Below are 12,343 nucleotides of genomic sequence, written 5' to 3'. Positions count from 1 at the left end.
CCCAGGTTAACTCCGTCTGAATATGCCACCACCTTTGGTCAATTTGTCCTGTTGTTGATAATGGACGGTCATTATGCAATAATAATGAAGCAGTCACAATATTGGCTGAAATATATGATTCCCGGTCCCGGGTCACTGTCTGTGTGGAGTTTGCACATTTTCCCCATGTCTGCGTGGGTTTCACCCCCACAACCCAAAGATGTGCAGGATAGGTGGATTAGCCATGCTAAATTGCCCCTTAATTGGGAAAAAAAAATTGGGTACTCTAAATTTAAAAAAAAAAGAAATATATGATTCCACGAACTTTGCTATGTCAGAACATTGCTTGACTAGTCTGTTAGACAATTATCTCAATTCTGTTACAAGTCCCAGATGTTGGAAGGATGGACTTAATGTGCCTTTGTCTTGTACAGTGCCTGGATTGATGCCAGGTCTGTCCAGTTTATTATTAGAAACTTATCTGTAGCAGTTTGAGACAATGGTGTGGCTTGCTAGGCTATTTCAGAGAGCAATTAAGAGTCACCCACAGTGCTCTGGGTCTGGAGTCACCTATCAGCCAGACTGGTTAAAGGCAGCAGATTACCTTCCCTAAGAGGATAAGTGAACCAGATGAGTTTTCCAACAATTGGTAATTGCATTGTCAACATTTCAGAGACTGGATTTTTTATTACATATTTCTTTAATTAATTAAATTTAAATTGTCCAGCTGCTCTGGTGGGTCCTGATCTCATGAATGAAAGTCACCCACCTCAGGCATAGGTGGGGTCATGGAGCGTTTCCCACTGCAGAGGCAAACCATGCCATTTATTCTGGCCCAGACCAAATTAATTATACAGGGGTTTAAGCACCATATTCTGTGGAGCGGCAGGCATGATGTTAAGACCCCCCCCCCTCCCTCACCATATCTGGATGTCATATTGAAACAACTCCCAACATCACGGACTCAACGTTGAAAAAAGATGGGCCTCCTGAAGGACGAAGGTGGGCCTCCTAAAGGTAAAGGACGAAGCTGGTCCTCCTAAAGGAGAAGGACGAAGCTGGTCCTCCTAAAGGAGAAGGACGAAGCTGGACCTCCTGAAGGACGAAGCTGGACCTCCTGAAGGACGAAGCTGGACCTCCTGAAGGACGAAGCTGGACCTCCTGAAGGACGAAGCAGTATCTTCTGAAGGACGAAGCCGAACCTCCTGAAGGACATAGCTGGGCCTCCTGAAGGACGAAGCCGAACCTCCTGAAGGACATAGCTGGGCTTCCTGAAGGACGAAGCTGGGCCTCCTGAAGGACGAAGCTGGACCTCCTGAAGGACGAAGCTGGACCTCCTCAAGGACGAAGCTGGACCTCCTCAAGGACGAAGCTGGACCTCCTCAAGGACGAAGCTGGACCTCCTCAAGGACGAAGCTGGACCTCCTCAAGGACGAAGCTGGACCTCCTCAAGGACGAAGCTGGACCTCCTCAAGGACGAAGCTGGACCTCCTCAAGGACGAAGCTGGACCTCCTCAAGGACGAAGCTGGACCTCCTCAAGGACGAAGCTGGACCTCCTCAAGGACGAAGCTGGACCTCCTCAAGGACGAAGCTGGACCTCCTCAAGGACGAAGCTGGACCTCCTCAAGGACGAAGCTGGACCTCCTCAAGGACGAAGCTGGACCTCCTCAAGGACGAAGCTGGACCTCCTGAAGGCCGAAGCTGGACCTCCTGAAGGACGAAGCTGGACCTCCTGAAGGACGAAGCTGGACCTCCTGAAGGACGAAGCTGGACCTCCTGAAGGACGAAGCTGGACCTCCTGAAGGACGAAGCTGGGCCTCCTGAAGGACAAAGCTGGACCTCCTGAAGGACAAAGCTGGACCTCCTGAAGGACAAAGCTGGACCTCCTGAAGGACAAAGCTGGACCTCCTGAAGGACAAAGCTGGACCTCCTGAAGGACAAAGCTGGACCTCCTGAAGGACAAAGCTGGACCTCCTGAAGGACAAAGCTGGACCTCCTGAAGGACAAAGCTGGACCTCCTGAAGGACAAAGCTGGACCTCCTGAAGGACAAAGCTGGACCTCCTGAAGGACAAAGCTGGACCTCCTGAAGGACGAAGCTGGACCTCCTGAAGGACGAAGCTGGACCTCCTGAAGGACAAAGCTGGACCTCCTGAAGGACAAAGCTGGACCTTCTGAAGGACAAAGCTGGACCTCCTGAAGGACAAAGCTGGACCTCCTGAAGGACAAGGTTGGACCTCCTGAAGGACAAGGTTGGACCTCCTGAAGGACAAAGCTGGACCTCCTGAAGGACGAAGCTGGACCTCCTGAAGGACGAAGCTGGACCTCCTGAAGGACGAAGCTGGACCTCCTGAAGGACGAAGCTGGACCTCCTGAAGGACGAAGCTGGACCTCCTGAAGGACGAAGCTGGACCTCCTGAAGGACGAAGCTGGACCTCCTGAAGGACGAAGCTGGACCTCCTGAAGGATGAAGCTGGACATCCAGGAACAGGCTGAGGCTGTAAGATAGGCCCCCTTGATGACACTGAATCTGTAAGTTCCATATGATAGATGCTCTCCCACGCACTACTGTGCTGTTCCAGGGTCCCTTACAGCCTCATATACACTACAGGGAGTCCTGATTCTGCAAGCCACATTGTTGCAGATATGCTCTGGACCAGCGTGTTTTCCCGCTGGCGTTAAGGGAATCAGGTATGTGTGTGCCCTGTTCGGAGGGGCAGGAGGGGGGGGGGGGTTGTTGTTCCAGTCGGGCCTTCTTCTGCATCAGACCCTGCTCGTAATTCATGCCATGCAATACCTATTTTGGGCCTCCCACTGAATTCTCCACTGAACCTCCCAGCAGAGGCATGGTGAAAATCTGCCCCATGTCTCCATATTATTAGCCAAATCCTCTGGATTATTAATCCAGTAGCATAACCATTTAACTGCCGTAAATGGGACACATGCATGCCATGCTACCTCCCAACAGAAAAATGGCAACAGGCATGAAGGCAACAGACTAGCGGCACATACCCTGTCTTTACATTTATCCTCCTGAACCTCTCACCCATCATATGGCAGAGGTTAATATTGTCTCCATTATATACTCCATACCATTAAGATGGTATTAAGAACAATGTTTTCATCTTCCTAAAGCAATAGGATCTCCCCTTCACTGTGTTTAAAGCAATATTTTTGTTATTGATGATTTGTATTAATAGCTGTTTCAATTTCCCACTGACTTTTGGTAGTTACTCATGAACGAAGGTGGTACAGTCAATTAAGAGAATAAAATACATTATATTTGTTGCATATGATTCATTATGTCTTGTAATTTTGCTTAATTTCATGTAATAAATTACTCTTCAAATATCAATTTACAGCCTACATTGTAAGCAGATTCTTTTTGATTACTGTTACAAAATTCAATCAAATCAAAGTTGATCTTTTGGTGCAAAATTAAAAGATATATAGTACATCTCATTTCTACTGCTTCATTATTTTTTATGAGGTTAGTTTATCATCCGTAACCCAACAGTAATACTACTTTTCAGCTCCTGAATACTCACGAGCACTGCAATGCAAAGATCAAAGCAAATTATGAACAGTCATAGATTCCTGTATTTTCCATATGAAGCTAACTTTCAAAGAATAAATACTGCTATCACAATATGGAGATTTTTTTCTTTAGAATACTTATATTCTCTCTCTCTTTCTGGTTCATTTTTCCATTCGATAACAAAGTACCGTTCAAAATAGTTTAGTTGTATGCAAGTTCTAGATGTCCCCAAACTCCATGAATCTTTAACAGGGTTTTATGATCTAAAAATTTGGGATAGCAATTTATGAACCCATGTAAGTAATACTGGCACCAAAATCCCAAGCACAACTTCTAGCTACACAATAACTATTGTGTGAGTACATTTTATACACAAATTTAAATGTGCAAATCATATTCAAAGTGTGAAGACCAAAACTGTTGGCATGTCTAACCTTCATACTGGGTTGTCTTTCATAGAAGATGGATAGGTAGGTGAAACTTCAAAGTGATAAAGAGTTCACATGGTAACACTAACAATGAAAGAAAAGTTCAAACAGTTGAACTGTCCACAGAATCCGGAGTAATTGTGCCCAATATTATATCAATTTCCTAAGTACTGTTCATTTTCTGGGCAGTTTAACTTTGGACCTTTTCAGCTGGCAGCAGGTGTCACTATGTCAGTCATTGAAATGCTGCAATTGCTAAACCTCTGGCATTTTATGGTCAGTTCTCAGTTTTATCAATAAATAAGCTTGAGTTGCTTATTGGGAAATTCAGGCCAATATAAAACATACGTAGAATAAACACAAAATCTAAGCAATCAACTGCATATTATTTACATACATTGTTGAACCATTAGGATTGTTAGCATCTTGCATGAACGTCATTACCAGAGCAAAACAGTTATAGGCCACAGGCAAAAGCCAAACAGAACAGAATTTCTGCAAGAATTTTAAAAATATTGAATGCAAAATGATTCCAGGATATGATTTCAGAATCTTTGTATTATTGGCATTAAGAAAATGGTTAGAACCTACTCAAGCTTTCCAGTGCAATTGAAGACATAATCTGAACTCCAATTAGATTACACCCTTGTAATAATTTCTAGATAGCTGTTCATTTCTATTTAATATTACAGAAATATCAAACCACAATATGCCAGAACATTGATCGTTCCCATTACAATATAAATGTATCACATTAATTATATATACTGCCAATAATGATTTCCACGTACTAAGCCTGCTCATCATTCTGAAAACATGGAAAGTTTCCAATGCTCCACTTGGCAAATGTGATTTCATTTCAGTAACTACTTAATAAATGCTGCAAAATATCCATGATGATACAAAAGTTAGTTGACTTTAAAAATCTCAGGTTTGCACGGGAGAATAAAAAAAACATGGTGTGGTATCAAAATAGATTGATAAACCATTAATTCTCATGTGAATAATGTGTTCATTACCTTGTTCTGTGTAAATCTCAATGATTCATTAATCACCCTACAATTCCTCTTATGAAGTAAAAGATTTGAAGGTTTGTGTTAAAGAAAACTGATCCATGAAAGTATCAGTAGCGTATACTTGTTGAACAGAAACAATTAGCTGTGGCATTATTAGAATTAAAAATGAAAACATCCAACTCAAATCAGGTTCATAAACTCAAAAGCCATTACTGTACTGTCAAATCTAATAGAAGAACTGTCTTAAGAGGTGAACAAATGAAAAAAGGACAAAAATACAGACATCAATAAGTTTAAAAAACAATCCAATTCCAATTCGTCTTTGCTGTTTGATATAATAGAAGAGCACACCTTTTTTTGCATCTGGTATTAGCTAGTAGACATGGCTATAGAATCTCCATCAGTTTTCCAGACAGAGCTGTGGCAATTCCAGGCTGTAATTGAAATTCCATTAATCTGATGTACCCAGATTCGATACAGAAAAATCAAAACCTCATCCAGTGCTTTATCCGCTCACAATAACCTACCAGTGAACTCTCCCTGTTAGCATGGAGCAAGTTATGATTTCACAATCAATCAGGCTTGCGGCCAGCCAAAAGGCAGATTGGTAACGGAGAGCCTGGCATTTATTTTTTAGGCTTTGTCAGTTTCTGTAGGGGAGCATAGGCCTGGGGAGTCCATGCATTACCCTCCTTTGCTTTGATTTAATTGCTGCCAGCAATCAAGAAGAGAAAAAGTGCCACTGAAGTGTGTGTGAATTACATTAGAAGATATAACGGATGTTTCTTTCCTACAGTACCTAATAAACCATAAAGAAACCCAAACACATATGGCTTGAGGGAATAACTGGAAAATTAGGTGGTCATTTGGGAATTGAGTGAACTTTTGAACTAGAAAGACTCAGACAGAGATTGAAAGAGAAAAGCAGACACAGAAATAAAAAGAACAAAACGAGTGTAAGTTTTTTGACCTTCATAGTACCTCAAAAACTATATCAGCATTATGAAAAATAATCTACTGTTCTTTAAGTTTAGAATTTACAAACCCATATTTGTCCGAATGCCAACTAATACTACAAGGCAAAAGCACAGACCTTACATAATTTGATTTGTATAAAGCTCTTCCTGCGACCTCAACCTAATTGAGCTATTAATATATGCTTCCAAATACCTGGGGGGAGGGACTAGGTGGTGGCCTTTGCAAATAGAGCAATTCTGGAAGCACAAATGTCATTCACATGTCCACACAGAGATGGAAAAGAACACTATGTTCTTAATAGATGCACGTAGGCAAGTAACTATATTATAAACAGGCAATATTTCTTGTGTAGCAGCACTCTGCAAATTTATACTCATCTCAGATGGTGAAGCAATGGTGTGTGCAGTGATCAAGACAATGTTCAAACTGCTATATCCCAAATGAGAGAAAATATATATTGAGAATAGAGATGGTGAATTTGGTCCATAATACAAAAAATATCTACTTTGGGTAACATGATTTAGCATGTAAATTGCAGCAATTTTAATAGGCTGCGAGATGTAAAAGTGTCGTGTTGTGTGTCTGGGATGAAAGCTATATATTGTCAAGAGATGCAAATGCAATAGAAATGCTACAGACCTACCTCATAATTGACCCAGGCATGTTTAACCCCAGTCACAAATGCAAAAATCACAGAAATATGATGTTTTCATAACATCTTCAATACAGTATATAACTATTATTTTTCTTTAGTAGGGACTGAATTACTAAGTATTACCCAGAGTCCAAAGAAATTTTAGAGAACAGGTGCCATTTTCAATTTATAAATTGACCAGAAGAGATCCGTATAGTTGAAGATAATATATTATACCTGGCATTTAATTTTATTTATATTTGAATATTCGCAGCTCTAGTTCTCAACTGAAGTACAAAATAGTTAAATTAGTTAAGATATGGTTAAAGTTAAAGACATTGCGATGTGGCAAAAATATTCTGATTATGAAATTTGAAACCACCCATTTGAAGCCCAATATCTAGTCAACTTTGTGTCATAGGAGGATAAGAAACAGGAGCAGGAGTAGGCCATTTGCCCCGTCAACGAGATCTTCTGATTTTCTACCTCAACACAATTTCCTGCACTATTAACATATTCCTTAATATCTTTAATATTTAAAAAGCTATCGATTTCGGTCTTGAAACTATTTAATGACTGAACTTCTACAGCTCTCTGGGGCAGAGAATCTACAGCTCTCCGGGATAAATGCATACTTTTAATAACCATAAAGTAAAACGTCCAGCAAAAGGCTGTGCAATATATATTTTCATGCAGCAGTCTGTATCAATACAAACTGTAATAATTGTGCTACATAACACTATTTTCGCACTTGGGTATCTGGGTGTCCTCATATGGCTGTAAGCAATTAAAAACTTGCACTGTTGTTTTTCACACATGCTATTGATTAAACCACAAATTATAATGTACTATATGTAAGCAGAGATGAAAACTAGACATTGATCAATTAGTGTGCACAAGAACACAGAAAATAGGAATGGACTACATGGCCTGTTGAGTTTGCTCCACCATTCAATACAATCATGGATCCTGGGCTTCTGCTACAATTTCCTGCCTGCTTCTTGATTCTCTCGAGGCACCAAAAATCTAACTATCCCAGCCTGAAACGTATTCAACGATTGAGCACCCACAACCTTCTGGGGTAGAGAATTCTAAAGATTCACAACCCTTTGAGTAAAGTAATTTCTCCTCTTCGCAATCATGAATGATTGACCCTTTATCCTGAGACTGAGCGCAGTGTTTTAGATTCCCTAACCAGGGTAGGCAATCTGTGTGGCTACCCTATCAAGTCCCTTCAGAACCTTGTAGGTTTCAAGAAATCACCCCTCATTCTTCTAGACTCCAGAGAACATTAGCCCAATTTACTCAGAGTATCTCGCTTTAGGACACACCTCACCCCAGGAATCAAGTCAGTAAACTTCCACTGTTCTGCCTCCAACACAATCCTTCCTTAAATATGGAGACCAAAATTACACTGAGTATTCTAGGTGTGGCCTCACCAAAACCTAGTACAATTGTTGCAAGACTTCTTTATTCTTGTACTCTAATTAATCCACTTGAAAATGAAAATCACTTATGGTCACAAGTAGGCTTCAAACGAAGTTACTGTAAAAAGCCCCTAGTCGCCACATTCCGGCGCCTGTTCGGGGAGGCTGGTACGGGCTGGTATTAGGCCTTCCTAATTGCTTGCTACATCTGATTGCTAACTTTTTGCATTCCTTGTAAACATACACCCTAGTCTCTTGGAACATCATTACTTACCAGTTCCATGCCTTCTTAACAATATTCTGCTTTTTTACTTTTAATGGTTTTCCTTCATTATACTCCATGTTGCCCATTCATAACTATATCTTTTTGCAGCCTTTCTCTTTCCTCTTCACTACTTACATTTCAACCTAGCTTTGTTTTATCAGTAATTGTTGCAATTATGCTTCTAACATAAGTTGTTTGTATTCAACTCTTTGGGACGATTTTACTGAATCATACTTCCGTTGTGAAGCCTTGCTCATTGGTTGCATACATTGGAAAACCATGGAACCATGGGACGTCACATCTGATATTGCAATACACAATTCCAGCAGGTTGGTTGTGCTAATCAGTTGGAATGAAATATGGTTGTAAAGACCTAGCATTATGCTGTACAAATTCAATATCATATTTTAAGCATTATAAGCCCATAAAAACGTTGCTCAAAACATGCTCCTTCATTCCAATTGGAAACTTTATTTCAACTTTTGGTTGAAATACGAAGATACATTATTTATGTCAATGTACATTTCTGATGCCATTTCTTACATTTAGCAGGAATTTGCATAAAGTATAAACTCAAGAAATACAGATTTTATACCAGGAATTAAGACCACACCTAATTGCATTTAACTATAAATTAAAAGTTTTTATTTTTGATTTAAGTTTGCTGAAGATCCTGGAAATCCTCCTTGATTGAACCATTCAGTATAAAATTCTAGCAATTTTCAAACGAGGTTCAAGACTTATAGGCTACAATTTCAGTCTCACTTGGAAAAAAAGGTTCTGGTCAGCATTTCATTGTTGATAACAGGATATTTTGAAATGAATGAAATTGCAACATATTTCACAAAAGGTGGCATTGAGGGAGGAAAATGAATGAAACAAATGTGTACTCATTTCTCAGTCACAAACAAAAATATCAATGACTCTAAAGCCTAAACTGCAATACATTTTATGAGCGAATATACTCAGCTACGGATCTGCTCAACAAACTCATTAGAAAAAAATAACAAAACCAAACACCATATAATTAAAAAATACAGTACTGCTTACTTCTGGAGTATTATTCAGGCAATGCTTTCCTTAGTTCATATGTTCTTTGACTGCATAAAAATTCCATGAAAGGGTTCATTGTAACATTCATGGTTTTGTTTTCATTTTTTAAATAAGAGTCAGGGCCAATAGTTTGTACAAGATAAACTGTAGGATAGGGACAGCAGATCTTAAGAACACAGGTGAATTATTGAGTTGCGTCACCTTGGATTTTTTTTAAATTACAAGTCCTTCGCTTGCCTTCCAGTTGTACAAAATGTACAATATCACTGCATACGCGTAGGGCAAATTTAATATGCTGGAAAAATTACATTTTACAGGGATCTTCCTGATGCGCTTGCAAAATTTGCATACTACTTAAGTTGGAATATGATACTTTCAATAATATTTAGGAAACATGTTCCCGAAGTAATTCAATGAAATCATAACGCATCCCAGGAAGAGAACTATGTGGTGTACAATCCAAATTTAAATTGCCTTTTTAAATCCTATGTACAAGAATCGGCTATTTAATCCAAGAGACATTTTATTAACCCCTTCTGTGTCAAATAGCTGGCTATTTAAGAAAAGAGGTTAAAAAGGTAAATAAAAATCAATGACTTTAAATTGCAATTTAATTTAAAAATTACTAAATTATAGAAATCAGGATTTTTTAAATAAATTATTTTAGAGTATGAAACATTTCAGAAATTACAAACTGAATTCTTAAAGCCAATTTTAATATGGTCTCATGTAGTGGTAAAAAAATGACACTATAAATTACACCTATTTTATATATTTTAGGAAAGGATACGGTCTACAAACTTGAGTACAATTTAATCTGAGCTTCATATTAAGACCAGGTTTTTTGTGCTTTAACAACATAGCTGTTTTTTCTTGGTTGTATACATTTTGAATACCACTAGAGAGAGCTCTTCAATTCCTCATAACTGCCTTCCAACAGGGACTCAATGCAATGTTACTGTAAAATTGTTGATCATTTTTTTTCCTCAAGAACTTAATCAAACCAAAGATCCAGACTTCAGTTTCTAAAAACTGGCAAAAACAGATCAAATAAAAATAGGCAATGACACATACCATCAGCTGCAGCTTCCTCCTGGTTATCACAACGTTCAGATGTCAGTTCTTCATTGCTGTCAGAATCATCGGATTCCCCTACAGAATAATTATAAATTTAAGCACAATTAACATTCTATGTTAATATGCACGAGAGAATTGTTCATTAAAGTTTAATAAAACTTAATTTGGTACAACATTAAAATTCATTGATATTGCAAGTTTATTTGATGAAGGCAAATAAGGAGTTAAAAGTAGTGTCCGCATGCACATTCACACTGGCCAGCAGATAGTTCTTCAAATGGGACAGGCTGCATTTGTTGCCCTGTTGCTATTTATTTCAACTGCAAAAACTGAAAAGTAAGAAAAGACAGACTGCAATTTTACAGCCTTAATAGGAGGCTACCAAGCTAATTTCAAGGCTTTTATTTATTTGCAAGAGATTGAGTTTGCTGGTTAGGCCTGCATCCCTAATTGCTCTTAAGATGGTGGTGTAACTGCCCCATTAACATGCAATGCAGTGGGATCAATTTAGAAAGGGGCGTTCACTGGATATCCAAAGCACCTGTCTGTTTTAGGCAGACACCCTATTTTAATATGCAAATCAAGATCCTATGACATAACTCTTATTGGCATCCTAAATGGGAATGTCTGCCATGCAGGCTCCAATCAGTTCCATGGATGACCGAGCCGAAACCAACCGAAGACAAGTATTGAATTACTTCAGCTCCTCTTTCTAGAAAGTTTAGCACCTTGTAGTTCATCTGCCAAATTTAATTGAGGCCACGACCTCAAAATCATGGGGGCCTCTTTGCCATTAGAACAAGTGGCCGGGCAGAACATTATGCCAGTTATCAGCCAAGATTCGAAATCAGCCCTCCCGGAAACAAAGTCAATATTATTAATGTTAAAAAAGCAATTTAGGAAATATCTAAGAACAGAAATAGAACCTCTCCTGGACATCACCAGCATTTTGCCAAAAGAAGCAAATTTGTATAGGCTACTTTCAAAAAGATCATAAGAGGGTTTAGACAACGGCTCTGGGTTACTGTTCGGTGGAGTTTGCACATTCTCTACGTGTTTGCGTGGGTTTCGCACGCACAACCCAAAGATGTGCAGGGTAGGTGGATTGGCCAGGCTAAATTGCTCCTTAATTGGAAAAATTGAATTGGGTACTCTAATTTTATATTAAAAAAAAGAGGGTTTGGACAAGACAGATTTCCAGGATTCAGGGCTTGATGAAGTATTGAATGTATTTTTATTAGAGAGAAAATTAAAAGGATATGTAATCCACTTATATAATACAATGACAGGCATGGATAATTTAGGCACAAGCAGCTTAACTTAAATTGATTGCAAAAAAAAGGACACAAGCACAGAATTACCAAAGTAGTTTTCCCTACTTAATGTCAAATATGAAAAAGGATCTAATTAAAAGTAGTTAATGGTACATTGATTAACCCCTGTAAAAAAGAGAACTGGGTAAAATATCTGGTTGAGAATGAATGTTGGAAACGTAGGCACAGACAATCAAATGCACAATGGGGGGGGGGGGGGGGGGGGGGTCACGTGATGAGAGTGCAGGAGGAGATGCATTTATGCAAACTCTGGCTCTGCTCATCTTTTAATCCCTTATTTTATCCTTGTGCACATTTCACAGCGTCTTTTCTTGGGGCATATGCTTGGTAGTATGTCACTGGATGATCTTGACTTGAGTTTTGCCACAAGGAGCCGAGGATTTTTTATCTTCCCTTCATCTGGTGGGTGGTGTGCTGTTATAAATCCTGGTTTGCTTTGCTAGTCCAGAGGGGGTTCCTCTCCCCTGCCCTGCTCCTCCCCATCTCCCCGCCCCCCCAACCCACCAACCTCAAAGGCACCCAATTATTGGATGCATTGACGATTTTTTTCCTTTTTGGTGATGGGCTGGTGGAATATTTTTATTTTGGCATCAGTTGGGCAGGTGCACTTCCCTG

General features: G+C 39.4%; 1 protein-coding gene and 1 long non-coding RNA gene across 8 annotated transcripts in view; one reads left to right on the top strand and one right to left on the bottom strand.

Moving 5' to 3' along the window:
- skap2 (src kinase associated phosphoprotein 2) overlaps positions 1 to 12,343 on the bottom strand; it is a 1,200,731-nt gene that overhangs the window by 447,148 nt on the left and 741,240 nt on the right. For all 7 annotated transcript variants that reach the window (XM_072509431.1, XM_072509435.1, XM_072509432.1 and 4 more), the window contains exon 4: positions 10,392 to 10,469. In XM_072509431.1, the coding sequence (XP_072365532.1) occupies positions 10,392 to 10,469 (78 nt within the window). The remainder of the gene's footprint in view (positions 1 to 10,391; positions 10,470 to 12,343) is intronic.
- LOC140425299 (uncharacterized) overlaps positions 1 to 12,343 on the top strand; it is a 35,717-nt gene that overhangs the window by 21,870 nt on the left and 1,504 nt on the right. The window lies entirely within an intron of this gene.

This window comes from Scyliorhinus torazame, chromosome 6 (assembly GCF_047496885.1).
Source record: "Scyliorhinus torazame isolate Kashiwa2021f chromosome 6, sScyTor2.1, whole genome shotgun sequence".
Taxonomy (NCBI): domain Eukaryota; kingdom Metazoa; phylum Chordata; class Chondrichthyes; order Carcharhiniformes; family Scyliorhinidae; genus Scyliorhinus; species Scyliorhinus torazame.
Note: the sequence above shows the minus strand (reverse complement) of the source record. Positions and strands in the feature narration are given on the sequence as shown.